Raw genomic sequence first — 20,695 nt, forward strand, 5'->3', positions numbered from 1 at the left:
CTTCTACTATGGCTCCATTATTGATTTAAGCCAGTTATTTCAAGAATTCTATGCTATTATTGACATTAATAAAGACTCCTTAGTCTTTACTCAACCAATCTCTCCTGCAGAAACACATAAAACCCAATCTTTTCTCTTAAAGCCCCTGCATGCTTTATTTCATAAAGAATTTCAAATAAAGGAAGCATGGAATGATTAAGATGTTGGTAGCATGACAAGATAAAATTTGGCTTAGTAAAGTCTGTCCTATTCACACAGAAGCATAAATTTTTCTCTTTTACTTCTACAGTTAATCAGACCACAGTCCTTTAGTGGCCTGTGTGCCTGAACTATTTTAGGGAGAAAAAACCAAACCCTACAGTTCAAGATTATTTTCAGAGATCCATTCTCAATATTTCTAGCTCAACTGAGCAAAAAACCAGTCAATCCAAAAACCCCAATCCCTCAGTGCTTGGTCCTTGAGTACATTATTTACTGGCCTGCAAAATGGAAAGTTCCATAGATAAACTGCTCCTGTGGATCATGCTATGAGATCTGTTATTTTAAACTATTTGAAAACTTAAAATATCAGTTTTATATGCTGTACATAAGAGGCATTAGCTGCAGCAGCTGAAAAAGCTTTTCATTTTAAATTTAAAGGACATATGGGAACACAATCATCAAAATACAATGTCATCATATTCTGTACTGTTGAGAATTGTGTAATTCCATACTCTCACATACATTTAACTTCCAGCATTCATAGTTTGCAAGATGAAGTCCATACTGTAAGAGAGTGATGCCAGGAACCAGTGTAACAGTAATTGTCTTCTGTATTAGAAGACAAGATTTATCACTGTGTAATTTTCAATGTCGAAATATTTCCTTAGTGCAGGAAAAAACCTTTTGCCAAAGCAGTTGCACAAAACAATTAAGGCAAGATCCAGCAGCACCAATAAATGCAGCTGAATATACTGATGAACCAAACATGGGCATTAATATGCAACTTCCCCATTTTTCCACTCAAACCAAGAGAATGAATGATTATTTCTTACACTATTAAAAATGTTCTGATGAGTTGGTCTCAAAGGTGTACTGGGAACACTCTTTGACCCAGCTCCTCCACCAAGCCAGCCAGTCACCCATCTTGTAACTCCTCTTTGCTCTTCAGATAGTAACTAGAGAAGTATTTAAGGAAAACAAAGTTAGGAAACAACAAAAATAAAGCAGCACATAAAAGAAAGTGAATTAATACGAGCTGTAATGCTACAAAATGTGTCACTCAGAGATAAATACAAATGTTTATTATTGTCAAAACCATATTCTCCACCTCCCAAAAAGGTGGCAGTCTAAAAACTTGTCTCTTTATTTAAAAACATAAGCCTCACATTTTTCAGTAATAACTACTGGTACATATATAACAGGCTTACTTTTCTGTAACTGATATATTACAGCTACTCTACACAACAGCACAAAATCCTTTCCTTTCCGCATCAGCATTCCTCAGCAAAATGAAATCTACCCTATTAAAACAACATCATCAAAAGATTAAGATCATCATATAAAAAAACATTAAAAAGTCCCACTTAAAAAAAAGATGGGATGAAAGAAGAAAAAACACACTTTCCCCACAAAATGTGCAGGGACATTTAGTTCAGCAGCAAGTCATTCTATTTTCAGATAAGGATACTGGAAAAAAAAAAAAAAGAAAAGAAAAAAAGGAAAAAGAGAAAAGAAAAAAGGAAAAGAAAAAAAAAAAGTGCCTTGTTTTCTGCAAAGTATTACCTGATCAAGTTCCTCCTTTTTCAGTCCCAAGATGCTTCCCATTAACCTTAACACTTCAAGACGTTTGTTTTTTGGAGTATGAAAATGTCCAATAAAGAGATTTCTCATCAACAGTCTGCAGAATAAAAGAAGGTAGTTATACAAGCTGCTATTGTCTAACAGCTGACACCATAATATTGGTGCATTTATTCCTCATACTCTTCCCTAATTTACAGTAATACAAATCAACACATCAAATACAAATAACTAAAGGGTACCTCACCAATTTCCTCTAAGTTATTTCTTACACAGTGTGGATTTGGACAGTATTAGCAATATTGTATGCAGTGAGGTGAAACTGAATGGTAACATGAGCAATTTGGATGTACATACTACAGTCAGGGAAAATGCTTGTTCTAAGGTCTTGATTCAGCAGAGTATTTAAAAAGAAAGCTCTGTGTAGTCCCAAACCAAGACATAATGAAGGGGGCAGGGGAGCCCATCTGCCCTATCCCTGTTCCAGTTCTGCTGGGTAGAAAAGGAAAAAAAAGCACCAAGGAAGAGATTTACATGACATCCAGGTGATGCAGACACATGAAAAGGCTTGCTGTTCACACTCTGAACATTATAAAATATGTTCATTAAGAACTCTTATCTCCATTTGCAGAGCTGATGCTACAGAAGTGCACTTCTGCTTAACAAACAAATCAGTGAGCAAAAGTCACATATCTATTGGTTTTACTAATCAAAATGACTATTTAGAACCAGGAAGCAATTGAAAAATATCAAAATAATAAAAGTGTAATTACAAGGCAACATACAGAAGTACAGTCCTCTACTACACCTGCAACTGTGAGTGCCACATCTGTACACTGAGAGGAATAAACCCAAAAAGACCAAAATCTTCGACCAAATCTTTCATTAAAGACTTACTTGTCCACTTTCCCTTCTGTGCTGTTCATAAGGTTCATTAATTTATTTTGCATATCTTCTAACATTTCTCTTCTGATCTCACCTATAAATGTAATGTCAAAACAAAAGAAACAAAAACTTTGAAACATTGTTGCAAAATTGATCAGTAATACATACCTTCATAAATATTGCTATGGTGCCTTTAAATAAAAAACAAAACCATAAAATTGATGTGATTTTTTAAAAAAGGTGTCAACTTAGTAAGTCATTGCTATTTGAAACCACAAGCTGAAATTTCAGGAATGATACTCAAAGTACAGGACCACACATTAAACAAACAAACCCACTGCAGAAGGTCTGATGAACTGCTCTTTTCTATCTAAATAATATAGAACTAGAAAGAAACTCTTCAGCAAGGTCTGAATCTTCTTCAATCTTGAAGATTGGTGGCAATCTTCTTCATAATGACCAAATTCCATGGTGGCATCAGGTCTTTTTGATCTCTGTTCATAACCTCCAATATTATCCAAGCCCAGATATTCTGTGTACTCTACCATCAAGTTGCTCCTTTGAAGCACCAAGGAGTTCTTAAGTTTCCTAGATGCATTATTTGCTAGCAGAGCAACATCAGGAGCTTGTTGATGGTCTGCCTGTTCTGTTTGGACCCTTCCCACTCCTGTGTCTGATGCAAGCCCTGGAAACAGCATGCTGGGACACACTAATGCACCATAGAAACAGTGTTGTGCTTCAAAATTCAGTATACTAGCAAGAGAGGCAGACCTATGCAAGATTACCCCCACTTTTGGGAACAAAACTATGAATGGAAGAAATTAAATGCTATCATGAACCAAAAAAGGACTGAGAAAAAAATGGCAAACACTTCAGTCATGCATCATGGCCTGCAAGCTGAATAAGTAGGCCAGAATTATAAGTCAATGAGTATGAGGTGGCCTAAGACCAGAAAGACAGCAAAAGTGTCATTCCTCACCGAACTGGCGTTCTGCAACATACTACCTCTGAAGCCTAATAAAAGTACAATTAAGCCTTATTCACACACAAAAACCTGACAAATATACTGTAAAATGGACTGTCCATGTGAAGACCAACTCTACATTACAGATATAAGCAGATGGGATGAACTTTTTCTCCTCTCTCCCTACGAGGTGTAATGCTTACCTCCAAATCCTTTGGAAAAACTGCTGGTCAGCTTAGTTTTTAACAGTTTTTGGGCTCATGTTAGTTAAAAATGCTTCATTAAAAAGCCACAAAAGATACACTTTTCTTTCATCTATCTCATAGTTAATTTCTAAAAAGCCTCAACATTGTAAGAAAAATGACTTCTATGAATTTTTTACAACCTTGAAATAATCTGTGGTGCATGGAAAGGGATTCTGCTCATTTCCACAGCTTTCCATCTTTAATAAGTACATGGCACAACTACGTTGACAAAACACGGTTCTCAATTAACACTAATTAATTAACTCCATGAGAATTCACACAGAGATTTCATATGTATACACATCAAAGAGCCAGTCTGTGAAATGGATGCAACCTAATATGCCCTGTTCTCCTGTACTCCACATCTTTATGCAAACATTTTCCTTCACAAATATGAATTTTAAGGAGTACAAAATAGAACAACCTAATGTCATGCTGGGAAAGTTCTTATTCAAGGAACACACAGAGTAAGCTCCTCATTCAGAGCAAGTTAAAACTAAAGGAAAACATGTACTATACAACAATCTATCTTGCAACAACTACATCCATATGCATCAAATTCCATTCCAATAGTGTGGCTGCTCTTCAGCACTTCTCTCTCAACACACCAGGGTGAGGTACAGGAGAATTAATTCATGGTTTAAAAGTTTACATTTACTTAAAATTATGCTATTTTGTAAACATGGTTAAATAGGACACCAATACTTGAAGGAAAACATAGGTAATATGATTATAGAATGATTCAGCTGCAGGAGCATACATAGGTGAGTTGTTATTTGCATGTCCACAGAACAGAAGGGAATAAAGAGTTATACTACCAATGCCACAAAAAGATAAACAAGCAGCATTTGAAAACAAATTTCAATTAAATTTTACACTGTTGCTATTTCTCTACAAAGCAAGACAATTGTGAGTTGCTTTGTTGCTTTTTCAATTTTTATTAATTTCATTTATTCCTTTATGATGGATCTTAAAACAAAAGTATTAATAATTTAAACAAAATGAAAAGCATTAATAATTTAAATGAAAATTTATATCAAAGAGGATGAACTTTTCAGGACCACTACACAGCTATATCCTATCTACAGTGATTATGCAACTTTATCTTAAAAATATTTTTTAAATAGAACGTTTCCCTCAAAAATAGAATCCTACAGCTGAAAAGGACTTAAACATGTACTTGGGGTGTATGAAAAGACTAAGTAACAAAAATGTCCTGAGCCAAAACTCAGCATGGACTGCTGTAAACCAGACATTTACAGTGTCCAATAATTTGTTAACCATTTATGGCAATCCAGAAAACTGCATCTGGTACATCTTATACTTTTCCATTAAAATCACTTCTTCTGCCAAAAAATCCATGAAGAAATCCTTCAAAAGATTTGGCTAACAAAACTGTGTCTGGGAATGTATTTGGCCAATCTGCAATAAGACATTTTATGTTTTCTTGTATAAATAGAGAATACGAAGTGTTATTTTTTCTTTCTATAAAAGTCATTATTTACTCTACAACAACATTAAAGTGCTATTTCCTTTATGCAGCGATTCCATTTCAATTTTTTATCAAGTAAATTGCTTGCCAATACAACACTGCTTGATACTTAGTTTTCTCTCCGAGTTTAAACCCCTCCTGCTTTCTTAAGCAAGGTTTTAACAAGAAAATAAACAGTAATGAAGAACTTCCCATTTAAGAGCAGTATTTGCCTATGCCAAAGTTAATTTCAATCCAGGGTTTGTGAACTTTTGCTGTGAATGTCTGCAGTGAGACATAGACATACAGATCAGCCAATTCAAAAACAGATCAGTAGTTGTACATTATGTAGCAGCTTGAAATTTAATTGACCCTATAAAATTCATATGTGAACTCAGGAAGCACATCTATGATGCCCACTTGGATGCCAAATTGCACTTGGAGAGAAGTAAATTTAAGTAAGTACATATTCAAATATGTAGCAGAAAAGCAATAGACTGTTTTTTGTAGAGTTCTTGCTGGAATCTTGAAGATTTTCAAATGAGATCTCACACCATCTATCTGTCATAAGCAAGAATGCTTCAAGAAAACATCACTTATTACAAGAGTAAGACTTATTATCATTTAAAAAGGAATAGCAATAATTAGTTGCATATGTTGAAAGCATGAGTTACTACTGCACCCAGCAGAGATGGCAGTCACATCTGTGCAAGAGCTGCTGCCTCTATGTCTCTTACCAACTGCACACCTTTACCTCACTGTACTCCTGTATTTATGTCAAATATGGTAGCTACTTTGGAAAATCTGACAACATTTGGCATTTCACCAACTTTTAAAAAAGACACTTACAGAGCTAAATCAAGTGTCTTGGTATTTACAGGAAAAAACCCCCAAAACCCAAAAAACTTCTACAAAAAACTTTCTACTTTTTGAGAAAGATGTCTAACAGAAGGTAAATATACTTTTTCATATTTGCTTTATAAACAAGAAAGTCCTCAGAATGTGGCACAGAATTAGTCCCTCATAGGATATGAATTTTGGTAAGTTTCTAGGAATACTACATTATCTCCTCAGCTGTTGAAATATTTTAAGTAGACATAAAAAAATGTACCTTCTTTCTTAAGTTCTTCAATCTGCTCTTCTTTGATGTCAAGCTGCTCAGTAAGCCTGGATGCTGCATCCAGAGCTGCATTTGCCTCTTCTAAACTCTCCTAAATAGAGGGTAGGAAAGGGAAAAAAAAAAAAAAAAAAAGAGAAGCAGAGAGATCAATATCACATTACCCTAATACCACACACATCTTTCACAACAGATGAAGAGACTGCAATTACTTGTTCTTTCAAATAACTGGATTGTAAACACCCTCAGAAAACAGAGGGTCAGCAGAAAAATGCTATTTTGCTTGCTCAGTGAAGAATTTCAATCTAGTTTCACAAGGTTCAATTTCATTATTCAGCCCACCTGCAGTGATACAACTTTTTCTTCTAGGTTTTCTGCTTTCTTCTTCCATTCTGCACTCTGTTTTTGGTGTCTCTCCAGCTCTGCTGAATACATAGCCTTTTCTTCTAAAGAATTAAAAATAAGAGACAAAACAAAACTATCTTAATTTACAACAAGTAACTCTTCTTGGGATATGCAATTGCAAAACCTCAGCATTATCATATCTGGTCTTCACGAGATAGAGGTGGAATTCAAATTCCATAAATGTGATATGGATCAATAGTTTTCACAGAATTGGTTTTTTCAACTTTTTTAATAGAGAAGAGATTCTGAAGTTCAAGCTATCAAAAAGGAAACGAGGTAACTAATACTTCAAAAGCACCAAAATATGGTAACTATTCAGCTGCAAAATACTTGTTGCAATCTTTGCTACTTCTTGACAAACCTTACCCTGTTGGAACTGCTCTAGTACCATCTGCAGGTTGGCCAGAGACAGTGCATACTGCTTCACTTGGTCCTGGGAGATGGTCAGCTGCAGCATGGTTTCATCTCTCTGCTTGGAAACGAGGTTTAACTGCTCTTGCAAAGATTCAACTTGCAGACTAGCCTGATGACTTAATGAAAACAAGATACATTACTTAAATAACAGAACTTATTACAGTGAAAATTAAATCCCACCAAAAAACATCTTACCAAAATTTTTGAGCACAACTTACAAAAATTATGGTATTTCCCCCCCGATTCCTCTTTAAAAACAAACAAAACCAACCTAAAAAGAGATTTAAAAGAAATCTGGCAACAAAATTTTGACAATCAAAGAAAAAAATCCTCATGAACTTCTTTGGTTTGAAATGCATTTTAAAAAATCCTAGTTTTTGTTCATTATTATAACAGCATCTTAAAAAAAATAAAAAAAATCTGTATCTTCCTAGTTGTCTGCTTCGATTACTATGAATCAATAGATCTTTCTACCAGTTTTTACTTTTAACCCCAGTCTTCAAGAACTCAGTATATCTTCCTACTTACTAATGACTGAATGCTCCACTTAATTTCCCATTGTGCAAAGATATTCTAGCCTCCCAGATTCTGCTACTCATGAGAAATTCAGTGCATCTTGCTCTATATGTTTACACTATGAAGAAGGAAGTTCTCAGCAGTGTATACTTTCCATGGTTATCAGGCACAAAGTACAAATGTGTAAGTGTCTCTAAAGCAATTCACAAGGCATGACAGTCACAGACAATGCACATTTGTGCATTGAAGTATATAAAATAAGACTCTTTCAAACTTTAACACACAGCTAAATTGATAGGATAAGGATTTTTTTTTTTCTAGTTCTAAGCACCGTGGATGATGTAAGGTTTCAACAGTTGTTACTGAAAGGAAAAATACATTAAATTCTTGACAGTAGTCAAGTCTATTTCAAATCACCCTCGTGATTTTGAGTTACAAAATTTGTATCTTTTTGTTTTTTCAAGTGCTTAGTATGTACAGGACAGCAGCTCAATATAATGGAGACATCAGCACCAGTTTAGTTAACTATGATATTTAAGACTACCTGGCATTCTCCACTGCAGTAGATGAAGATGCAAGTTTTTCTTCCAAAATCAAAACTTTTTTTCTTAGCTTGACCTCTCTGTCTTCTGCAGCTAAAGCCTCTCTGGTGTATGAGTCTTCCATTTCCAAAAGGTGATTCCTCAGCCTCTCCAGTTCCTGATTTAGGCGCTGCTCCTTCTCATGCAAATGCTGCACCTGTGTAGAACATACCTTAAGTTGCTTGGACTGCCACTTCATATAAAAAAAATTAAGTAAAAAATGTAACACGTATCCACTGAATCACACTGCAAGTGTATTAAGTGCTTTTAACAAGTGACTGCTACTAAAATAATCCAAAAAATATTACAGATGCAATTTCTTATTATTTTCTCGTTTATTTCTTGCAACTATAAATTATTTGGTGGTACCTCACTCTGCAGGGCACTGCTCTCCATTTGCTTCTGTTTGAGTGCTACCATCACTTGGTCTCTCTCCTGCTGAAAAGTAACAGCCTTTTCCTGCATTGATTTAACTTCATTTAACAGCTGATTCAATTCTCCTGTCTTGCCCTGTTGAAGACATAAACAAATATTTCAAACATGGCCAACAATTTTATCTGAGGCATAGTCTTTGCCAGGAAGAGTGTAAAGATACAACTAATCTAACAAGGAATAGGGCAGGACATCTATGGCCTTGCAACACAGAAAAATATCCAGGAAGCATATTACTTTGAACTTGTCTAGTTTGAAGAGATGGTCATAAGTATGAATGTACATACCTGTTCTTTGTCTTTCAACAGCTTCTCAAAAGCAAGAGCTTTTTCCTTCATTGAGTGAGACTCAAACTCTTTCTCTTTCAGCATCATTGAAAATTGCATATTAGTCTCCTGAAGTGCACGGAATTCTGTTTCTTTTTCCCTGCACCTTGCAACTATTTTTTCATTTTCTTCTTTCAGTTTTCGAATATCCATTTCTAAAATTAAATTTCTTTCTTTTAGATTAGTTACAGCTTGCTTCAAAAGCTCATTTTCATTTTCTTTGTTACTAAGATTTTCACTCACAGAAAGTAACTGATCACTTTTAGATTTAATTAATATATCTTTTTCTCTTAGTGACTTCTGTAAGACATCATGTTTTTCTTTGATCTGTCTCATCTCTGATTCAGTTCCTTCTTGACTCTTTCTTTCAATCTCTGATGCTGTAGCAACAGAATCAGATAATCGCTGATTGTTTTCCTGAAGAATCCTGATAGTTGAATCTTTTTCTTGTAACTTTTTTTTCAGTTGTTCCAACTCATTTTGAAGGAGTTTAGATTCCTCATTAAGCGCTTCAGAAGGACTGCATTGAACACCTGAAAGCTGTGAAACGGTAGCAGCTGTTGCCACAGATGGTGTTACCAAATCCAGTTTGCTCAGGAGAAGATCCTTAGTGTTATAAAGTTGTCCTATGCTGTGTTGAACTTGTGCTAATTCCTGGCTAAAACTTTTCAGCTTTTTCTCATTCTGTTCATAACTCTGAATCAAGCCATTATAATCTACCTGCAGCCTTGAAGTACTATCACTTTCAACTGAAATTTGTGCTTGCAGCCTGTGCAACTCTTCCTGGAGGTGAGCTGACTCATGCTGCATGTTCTGGACTGTGGTTATTACTTGTTGTTTCCACTCTTCCATTTTCTTTACTTGCTGTTTCAGTTTATCACGTTCTTGCAGAAGTTCCTCAAACTGGTTACTGTTCACACCCCCTGCCCCATTATCAGCACCTGTACTGGATGTCTGCAAGACAGTCAATAAGGTTTGGCATTTTTGACTTAGGGCATCGATTTCAATGTCTTTTTCTCGAATGATACGGGACAGATTCTGAATAGTTTCTCTAGACATGTCCTGACTGCTGTTGTCAGATCTACTGGATAACCTTCGGTTCTCCTCTTGCAACCTCACCAAAGCTGCTTCTTTAGCAGCAACCATGTCCATGATATTACGATATTCTGTTTTTAACTGACTGTTCTCCCTTGTCTTTTCACTTAGAACTGCTAGTACTTGTTCTCTTTCCAGTACATAAGCTTGCAGCTGCTGCTGAAGGGAAAGAACATCCTGTCTGTAGGAAGCTGAGGAAACCCTAGCATTAAGAGCTTGTATTTCTAAATCTTTCTCTTGAATGATCCGAGTAAGTTTACCAACTTCATCCTTAGACAACTGATCAATTTGCTGACTTAGAGAAATATTCTTTTCATTTAACAGCTTAATCTCCATCTCCCTTTCTTTGATACCTTTGACCAGTCTTTCGATTTCAGCTTTTGATAAGTCATGTTTTTCATTTCCATTTTCTCCATTAAGAGTCTGAACCTTGGTTTCCTGAAAAAGATCAGAAGCATCAGTCTGAATAATCTGTCTCTCTTTGTGCAACTGAGTTTTAATTTGTTCAATTGTTTTCTGCAAATTTTTGATTTCCTCATCTTTTTCTAAAAAGAGTCTTTCATGTGTGACATTCATTTGCTGACACTGCAATTTGGACTCATCTATTTCCTTTCGCTGCTCCTGCAGTGACTGCTGAAGTTTCACTGTTGCTTGATTCTGATCTTCTATTGTTTTTTTGTGAACTTTTATTTCTTCTTCAAGATTATTCTTTATCACTTTTAACTGTGTTACCTCACTTTCAAGTTCAATAATAATATCTAAAGTTTTAGGCTCAACCACAGGTGTAGATCTACTTTGCTGATCCTTTAGCCGTTCAATTTCTTCTTTCAAATGATTATTTTCTTCCTTCATGACTGCAAGACTTCTGTCTTTTTCCTCCAAGTTCTGTTTTAAGACATCCTGCTTTTTTGAAACTTCCATATATTCCTCAAGTTCCTGCTTCGCCTGTAAGGCTTGATTTTTGTATTTTTCAATGAATACCTCTTTCTCTTTTATGAGATCTGTCAACTGCTTTTGTCCTCCTAAGCTAGTAGTCAACATCTCTTTTGTTTCTTGATGGTCAAGCTCCATCTGCTCAACAGTCTTTTTAAGCTCAGCAAGCTTAAAGTCTTTCTCTTGATGAAGCTTCACCAGGCGCTGGTGTTCGAGCTGCAGGGCACTGGTATCCATACTACGCGCCTTTGACAGATCCTCAATAGTTTGCTCGTAATTACGTGCCTGTTCCAAAAGCCTCTTCCCTGTCTCATTTAATTCACTCTCTAACTGCTTTTTTTCCATTTTCAAAGCCTCCACAAGAGTGTCTTTTTCCAAATGAACTTTCTTTTTCTCAGAAATAGCATCACTTAACTCCTGTTTTAGTTCTTCAATGGCTGTCATCAGCTTTCCATTTTCTATTCTGAGATTAGACAGAGATTTCTGTAGATCTTCATTTATTTGTTTGCCTTCTGAAACATCCTCCTGTAGTTTTGCAATTTCTACTTCTCTTTCTTTCAGAATCAGATCTTGACAAGTGTAGTTAGACTCCTCATTGTTTTTTTCTGTTAACTTGCTCAAGGATACACGAAGTTCCTCCTCTCTTTCTTTTAGTCTCTGCTGCAACTCTCCAATTTCTTTTTTACTATGTGAATTACACTCCTGGGCTTTCCTTAATTGTTCCTGAAGATCTTTAATATTGTCTTGTAGCTGCTGCTTAGTTATATGCAAATCATTAAGTGCATATGAACAGTGGCTTAGTTTTTCTTTCTGACTATCTAACTCTTTAAAAGCTTTCATCTTCTCACTTTCTAATTCTGATACTTTCTTTCTTTCACAATCTATGTCAAGCTTCAGCTGTTTGATGATACTATCAGTTTCTGTGTGTTGCTTCAGCTGCTCTTTCAGTGTAATCATATGCTAGAAATGAACACAAAACAGAATTCATTAGGGTAGCAAAAGCAGTTGAACTATGCATTTCATTCACTTCTATCCTCTAAACAATAAAAAAAAATTGAGAGAAAACAATGTTTCTTAGTTGCCAACATAAGTAGTATCAACTAGTCAATGCTAAATTAATTAAAACCAAATATCAAATAAGAACAGATTACATTTCCCTACAAAAAAAGAAAAAAAAAACCACCACCCCTAAAAGAACCATAACTACCTAAATGAAGAAATAAAAAAAGACCTGTTTAAAAAAAGAACTGTCAGAATTTGTCAAGACATTTGGAATTCAGCAAACATCCATTGCTAAAAAAAGGGTGGCATTACATTTAAGTTACCTGTATATTCTATTTTCAACTTTTTGTTTCAACTTTGGATTCATTTCATAGGTGATTCATTGGTAAATCAATAAAATTGAAAACACATGGCTTGCAGCTCAAATTACAGGTCAAATATACTGGAACTCTGACCAAGAGGTATAATTATATATAATTGGTGACTTTTTTATTTCAGGAATGCTCATATTATAAAGAACTTGCAATAAAGTAACTTAAATATTCAATATAATTAAAAATTATAAAGGAAAAAGTTTCAAAAATCATTGTAATGCATACTACCTAAGACAGATCAGAATATTACCAGGATAAATTTCATCAGAAGTGTTGCAATGAAAAATCAGGGACTATTTAATTGGACATCATAAAGTAACATCTCTTATGGACAGCTGACATGCTGTTATTTCGTCTTGGTCTATAACAAGTGGGTTTTACTTGCACTTCTGAATTTCACATTGAGATGGTAGATAGAGAGAAATACTGGCCCCAAGTATTGGTTTTTAGACCTCAAAACATAACTTGTATTTTCCTGCTATCTATGTTCAAAGATCAACTTAAAAGACAAATACACATACACAGAATTGAAAACATTTATTCAGCAGTTCAGTAATTAGTTGCAGTATTTATTACCTGAGTAGCTTCTTGATTCTGCTTGTCTAGTTCTTCCAACTCTGCTATTAATGTTTCTCTTTCTGCAACACTTTCATCTAATTCATGTTTTTTCCTTTCCAAATCTTGTCTTAACTGATTTATTTCTGAATTCTGATCCTCTGTATTCGAAGAAAGAATATTCTCATGTTTATGTTGTGCACTTGTCAGTTCCTTCTCAAGTCCCTCAAAATAAAAAAAAAATTGTAAATATCAGACTTTATCTAGCTGAAATTACATTAGAATCTCTAAGCCTGCATAAATACTACCCCAGTTAAAAATTTTTTGCTGGGAAGTATTTCTCTCTACCATTCATACATACATATTTATTTCTTCATCACTTGGTTTAAGAGTGCATAAACTTCTGCACAAAAAGCATGGTATGGTAAGAAGTTATATCCACCTCTGAGGTATGGACTGACAGCTGGGATAAACTAACATAACTGCAAGAGCCACCCCAAACACAGCAGGCTGCATGGTGGGATGGAAGTTTTAATCAAGGGCATCTAAATAACATTATTATGAACAATGCTATGGGAACTCTTGAATGCATGCAAAACACAGAAATACTCAGTTGAAAAATGCTACTGGATACAAAGTAAAATAAACTAAATCTCTCAAGTCTGAGAGCTCATAAAGGACCAAGACAACAACACCAAGAACTAAAGGTGTGATATGTTCCACTGCCTCACTTCATCAGTAAGATGGAAGGCAGTATTATTGTGAGCACTACACAGAAGAGAAATATTTCACAATTGGTAAGTGCCAAAACTGAAACGTGCTAAAGCAGAAGTGAAAAATGACATATTTTACAGAATATGCTATTAGTACTTTGAAAATGTGTGTTACAGCTTTCTAGGCAATAATGAGATGGGTAGAACTTGAATGGTTTTCCTAAAAGAATACACTGTGGAGTTTCACAAGCAAAAATGCATTGTTTCTATAAATTCCACATATAATTACAGAATTAAACTACAATTATTTCTTTTTATATTACATTGTTATTTATGTAGAAATGCAAACGTTAAAAAAAACAACAAAACAAAAAACCAATTTAGAAATTGCTTTACCTGATTTAAACTGGAAAGTCTTGCTATTTCATTTTCTGCTTCTATAAAGGAAAATGAAATCAAATAGGTAATTTACTACTTTTCAAACAACAATAAAACAAAAAAATTCTTCTACCTTGCCCAAATAGAACTCTGCTGCTCCAAGGAGAATAGCTTCACAGCATTTTGTGATGACAAGCATCAGTGCCATAGAAGACTCAAACATACCATCAGTCACCACACCTCAAAGCAGAGTATTACTCTCACAACTCAGCCCATATTAGGGGGACTTTGGCACTAGAGTTCATCAGTTATGAAATATTAAAGTATTTTCTACCTACAGATATGTTCCTTAAACAGGTATGTTAGTGTTTCCTTAAGGAGAAGATAGTAGCAACTGAGTATATTTATACATACACACAAAAAAATGTACTTTTTGAATTTAAACAAACAACTTCTATTGAGGCTAACTTAAAGACAAAAACCCCTACCAAACAGTTGGCAGACATGATTACCTCCCTAATCAGAAGCCCCTATGACAACCACATTAGTCCTAACAGGATTCTCTTTTCTGTTTCATCTTACTTCAATGGACAATGCTTTTCTAAAACAGCAATACTTTAAAGGTGCATATTCAGTTTTAAATTCAAAAATCAAATTTTGAGTTTTAGAAGTGAAAACTTGTAAAAATATACTAAAAAAACATAATAATAATAAAAAAATCATAGTACCTAACAATGCTTGCTGTAGGCTGACAACATCTTGTGGTAGTGATGTCTTTGATTGGAGCTGCTTCTGTTCTTTCAGGAGAGCATCTTGTTCTGCCACAGACCTTTGAAGTGCATCAAAGTCAGATTTAAGCTTTTCATAATCTTGTGCTATTTGGATTTTTTCTAGCTTTGCAAATTCTTGCTCTTTCAGAAGATTTTTGTTTTCTGCTTTGGCAGAAGATAATTTGTGATTTAATTTTCTTATTTCTTCCTCTAGGTCCTTTACAACCTGCAACTCTTCCACCTGTCCTCCATCTGGACTCTGAGCTTTTTTTTTCTGTTCAGTAATTTTAGGGTCATCCACAGCATCAGTGCTCACACCATCTAAAAGACAAAAGAGATTATTTGCATTATTTACCAAAACCATCACTCTAGATCTTGTACTTCTCTTCTTTCACCTCTTCTCCTGACAGAGGGAGATAGACTACAACAAAGACATGGTCATCATCAACAGAAAGCTTGGTTAAATAGGTTTAACATTTGGAGCTGCTCTATACATATTACTGGTAGGACAAGGAGCTTTCTGAATACTTACACATGCGTGGCTCAAAATAGCTTTAAATATAAGTGTTGCAAGACATTTTGTTTGCAATTTAATTAAAATATACTTGATCCTCACCTCTCTTGGTGAGGAGATGACAATCTAATTTATCAGGATTTGGAATCTCTCAATTTTCTAAGAATAATTTATCAAATCCCACCTAATTAAGATTGATGCAAAATCCATTTATAATTTAATTACACTTCAAAGGTTTGCCAAATAGTTGTTACAGAGAAAAATTTGCTCCAAATAACTTGCTAAATGATGCACAAAGGTTTTCAACTGAAGAAAAACATTTTTCAAAATTAACCTTTTTAAAGATCCATCATACTCTCATACTATACTGACATTCATATTTCTGTACAATCTTCTATAATTCCAGATAAGTTAGAGAGTACAAAAAGGCATCATCAGAAGAGTGCAGGGAAAAAAAAAAGTTAAATGAAAGCACACTACCTGTGAATTCACTTCTGTGTCAGTTCCAACACTTGACCCTGCCCTAGTCCCTATTATGTTGTCAAAGAGAATGACCAAAACAACAAGATAAAATATTCTAGTTCTTCAAAAGCCACTAATAAAAAATACACTAACAGTATTTATTTTGCAGATAAGTGGTGATGCAAAAGATAAGGGACTTCTGCCTTCAACTTCCTTAAATTAGTCCTGCTGGTGTATGTATGTGAAGTGAAAAAAACATATTACATCTTAACAGGCATCTGATTTTAAGGAATAAATTCCCTATCAGTGCTACCTTTAAAGTTAGAGAAGCTGTAAAAAAAAACCAAAACTTCCCTTCTTTCCAAGAAGGGAATAGATCTCTTGTTCCAAAAGGAGAGTATATACTCTCTTGAAGTCCAAGTTTTACCAGGTGAATATAGAGGTTTACAGGCAAAGCTTATGTATTTGTGCAAGGAAGCCTCTTGAGGAAACCCAACTGGCATGACTATATTTAAGGAGGATAAAATACTTACAAGGCAACAAAAAGTTATTTGAGGGAACTACTGAGCTTCTACATTATAGTTATGCCACACACTAAGGTGTGACCCTTATGGCAATGATAGAATCACAGCAGTTTGGGTTGGAAGGGCCTTTAGAACATCTCGTTTCAACACCTGCATCATCATGGGCAGGAATGCCACCCACTAGATCAGGTTGTTCAAGGTCCTATCCAATCTGGCCACAAACATTTCCAGAAATGAGGCATCCACAGCTTCTCTAGGCAACTTGTTCCACTGTCTCACCACCCAATATTTGGGTTTTTGTCAAGTAATCCAACTGGCACATAGTACTTCTCATAAAAGTTATTTTTTTACCCTGTTACTTTGTTATCTTCAATTCAGTATGTCTTACCCCTACCTACATTCAGTTTAAGTTAAAAAATCAACCCAGAAAGTGCAAAATTCAGAGCACAACAATTGGAATGTATGCAAAATGACCCTCCAGACTGATACATTCCACAGATGAAATGCTATCATTCCAGTGCTCAAGCCAACCAGAGTGAATAAAAGATATGGGACACATGCCTTAAATATGAAGCTGAACTGAAATTGAAATTTAAATTCTAAACATGATGTATTTGATCTATATTGTAGTGCTACATGCATATTCAGCATTCTAACCCAAATTCACCCCACATAAAATTGAACAGAAAGCATGTGGTAACAGAGACCTTGCTGTAACCGATTCTCAAGTTCTTCAATTCGCTCTTCATATTCACGCAGCTCTTCTCGGTGTCGACGACTTAACTCCACTAACTTCTGTCTGTGGGCATCCTGCAGTACTGACAGCTCATGCTGATGTTCATCTATTTCTTGACTTAAATTCTGTTTGAGCTCCTAAAAATATCATTAGAGAAACAAAATGGCAAAATACAGCACAGTGTCTTCTTATGTAAGAAATAGTACAATACAAAAGAAAGAAGTTTCCCCCAGTCTAATTCAAGGATTTATTGAAGGATTTCTCATAGAAGTCAGGTTATTTGATCTTTGTTGATTGGGATTTTTTAAGCACATGGAAAGAAATTCCTTTTAAAAATATGTTTACACAAATAGTATGCTCTCCACAAGAGCAAATACTAAACTAATGTAAATCAATTACAAGTCTTACATACAAAGTGGATACACTAGAATGCACGTTTAGTAACTTTCAAGGATGACATGTAAAATCTATATTTTATACCTTCAACAAAAAAAGGCAACATGTTTCTGAGAAGGGAGAAAATATTCTGTGTATCTAAAATACAGTTTCATAACTGATCAACAGTTCACAAGTGATTTGCCCTTGTAAATACTAATGTCACTGTTTCAAGCTAACATACTGTAATTATCAAATTATACAAACACCCTTTCTCAGAGTAACTGTTTTAAAATATTGTACTGCTGACTGAAGGGTTGCTATGCTACTACATGCCCCCATGCATTTTTAATATTGTTATAATAGTGTTAGTTAAAATATTTACAAGTCATGTGCAAAACCATACACCATTTACATCATACACAAAACCATGAAAAGTAAGGCACAAGAAGATTAGTTTGTCATCTTACCTTAACAACATTTTGTAGTTTGCATATTTCACTTTGTTCAGCATCATTTGTGCCTTGCACTTTGGAAGACTAAAAAAACCCAAACCATATATCCATATGAAAAATGTGATAAATATATGTATTTTTTTATCAAAGTGGTTCCTCTATTGATACTCAAAAGTAGAAAACAACAAAGCTAACATGCAGCAAAATAAAAATCCACTGTAATTCTGATTTTTAAAAAAATACATTTTAATGGAAACATTTTAATTTTTCATGGATTTTTATTATTACATTACTACATATAATGGGTAAAAATTTGGAGTGGCGGTGTTATTGCTCATAGTAGGACAACTGGGTTGTTTAGTTTTGAGTATTTTCACATGGGAAAAGTATATCTCTGAAATCAGGCTATACCTGAAAAATGGTAACTCACATCAGCAGCAGCTTGAAAGATTATATTTATTTTTGTCAACAGACCATGAATTATAACTGACATATCAAGGACTGGGAGAAGAGAAAGTATAAAAGCATCCAATTATCCAACCACTACTTTGAACAGTACTGTGCTATCAATAAAAATTAGTAAGATAGTCAAGAGGAAGGGAAGTATGTTTTTGAAAGGCTGAACAACAATGAAACCCTGAAGTAGTATTCTAGGTGAATGTTCATGGAATCTTTTACCTAACTTGACAAACCATGCACAAAAGCATAGCAAAAAAGCATTTGGAAGTTAGTCACTGAATGTGCCCTTAGTGATGCGACAGCAAAAAAGGTTTCAGCTTTTCCATCACAACATGAAATTTTTCAGCATGAACTTTCAAAAATCCACCAAATGCAATGAAAGCAATCATTTGGAGGGGAGAGAGAAGGGCAGTGTGAAAGAGAAACCACTCACCACTGCAATCTGCTTCCAGTGGTCAACCTCTGATTCAAGCCTGGAAACTTCATTGGACAATCTGTTTATTTCTTGTTGTGACCAGATTATATCTCCAAAATCCATGTCATCTCCTTCAAAACCTGAGGAATGTCTGACCTCTGGAACATAGGAGGCCGATGCAGTGGCTGCTGGCAAAACACCAGCTCCCAACTGAGCAGTCTGAGCAGCTGTCTGTACTTTCTGCAGTTGTTCCTGTAGTGCATTCTGTCTGGCTTTTAGATGGCTGATTTCCACCTGGATATACAAAATAAAATGCATTGTTTGAATAAAAGAACATCAAAATACACTCTACTTTACCCTTTGTGGCCTTATGAAATGTGAACCAAACAACACCCCCATCACAAATAACTGATCACTTTCACTAAAAAAATGAAAAAACCTCCAAATATTCTCATAATGGAGAAAAAAAAACCAACCTGAGCTCAAGTGTTATGAAGTACCTCAGACAAAGACATAGGGTTTTTTTAGCAGCAAAGGTACACAAAAGCACTACAGCAATATCCAGGCTAACCAGTTATACAAAAAAATGAAATATATAAGAGGATATTAAGATATGAAAGTTAAACAATATATGATGATTTTCTAGTTATTTTTACTACAATTGATTTCTTTTATGCTTAACAACTCAATGTAGGGAAAATTTACTCACAATAAAGTGAAATTAGCTGCATGTTATTTTCTTGTAACAACTCTGTTACTGTATTTAACAAACAGAATTTCATACATCTCATATTTCTGCTTCCTCTAGTTCCCACATGAATTTGTGAACAAATCAGAAATTAAACTCCTTTTTGTGTACATCTCAGCATACTGCCAACTTTCTTCATTTAGGTCTATGAAATCTCATACAATAGGCTATAAAGCTGATGCTTCCATCACAAAGGGACCTTTCATTAATTTTGAAAGCTAGGTCTGTTCTCTTTAATTTTATATTGTTAAGAAAAATAATGATACCTAATAATTAATTGTTAAGATAAATAATGATACCAAAAGACAAAATAATTGCTTCAAATGGGAATGTGTTCCTGTTGCCTTCATTTAAAGTAACTGAATCAGAAATAGAAAGCAGTAGAGTGTCTGTTCTCACAGTGATCCCAGAAACAACAGAAATTCTGACAGCTGCACGACATTCCCAGAACGTTTTCTCTTGTCTCAACTATCTCCTGACAGCTTGGCTTATATTACAGGATTTGATGAAATATGTCTTAGTCTACATTAACAAACCAAGAAGCCATAGCTGTGGCCAATACTTCTACTGGAAGAGAACAGACACTAGAACAAAGGCATTAAACAGCACAACAGGTAAGTTTATTGGACATACTGAGAAATTTTACTCTGTGTCTTACCTCTTTCTGTTGAAGCTGATTGCGGTACTCGATAGACAACTGCTTTATTTGCAGCTCTGCTGCTTCATGCTTTTCTTCTAAGTCACTACAGACTTTTTTCAGTCTATCATTCTAGCAAAAATGAGACATGAATGTTGGTAAACTCAGAACAGTCCTTAAAGAATCAGAAAAGGACAAAGCTACTGGACAGCAAAGAAGTTAAATTGTACAGATTTCTCATGTTACTTCATTCAAAACACACAGTAACAGCAATGTTGGGCCCCAACTCACGGTCATGTCCAAGCTTTCCATTTTTATATATGGCATGGACTCCAGCTCACTTTCAGAAAAAAGGGCTGCCATGACCAAAGATAAATGCCAAGAATTAAAAAAGTCAGGGCTGAATCACATCTTA

The 20,695-nt window shown here is 34.9% G+C and overlaps 1 protein-coding gene across 2 annotated transcripts in view; it reads right to left on the bottom strand.

Annotated features, from left to right (window-relative positions):
* The window catches only part of TRIP11 (thyroid hormone receptor interactor 11), a 28,248-nt gene that overhangs the window by 3,823 nt on the left and 3,730 nt on the right, over positions 1-20,695 (bottom strand). The window contains exons 3-18 of one of the 2 annotated variants that reach the window (XM_054634010.2): positions 20,302-20,412; positions 18,914-19,189; positions 18,037-18,105; positions 17,163-17,328; positions 14,914-15,276; positions 14,204-14,244; positions 13,116-13,319; positions 9,097-12,123; positions 8,747-8,887; positions 8,341-8,534; positions 7,233-7,396; positions 6,804-6,907; positions 6,456-6,555; positions 2,677-2,758; positions 1,765-1,879; positions 1,035-1,157 (exon numbers count right to left, since the gene is read on the bottom strand). In XM_054634010.2, the coding sequence (XP_054489985.2) occupies positions 1,035-1,157; positions 1,765-1,879; positions 2,677-2,758; positions 6,456-6,555; positions 6,804-6,907; positions 7,233-7,396; positions 8,341-8,534; positions 8,747-8,887; positions 9,097-12,123; positions 13,116-13,319; positions 14,204-14,244; positions 14,914-15,276; positions 17,163-17,328; positions 18,037-18,105; positions 18,914-19,189; positions 20,302-20,412 (5,280 nt within the window). The remainder of the gene's footprint in view (positions 1-1,034; positions 1,158-1,764; positions 1,880-2,676; positions 2,759-6,455; positions 6,556-6,803; positions 6,908-7,232; positions 7,397-8,340; positions 8,535-8,746; positions 8,888-9,096; positions 12,124-13,115; positions 13,320-14,203; positions 14,245-14,913; positions 15,277-17,162; positions 17,329-18,036; positions 18,106-18,913; positions 19,190-20,301; positions 20,413-20,695) is intronic. The other variant, XM_054634012.2, reaches the window with a different exon arrangement.

The sequence above is a fragment of the Agelaius phoeniceus genome, chromosome 6 (assembly GCF_051311805.1).
Source record: "Agelaius phoeniceus isolate bAgePho1 chromosome 6, bAgePho1.hap1, whole genome shotgun sequence".
NCBI classification, from domain to species: domain Eukaryota; kingdom Metazoa; phylum Chordata; class Aves; order Passeriformes; family Icteridae; genus Agelaius; species Agelaius phoeniceus.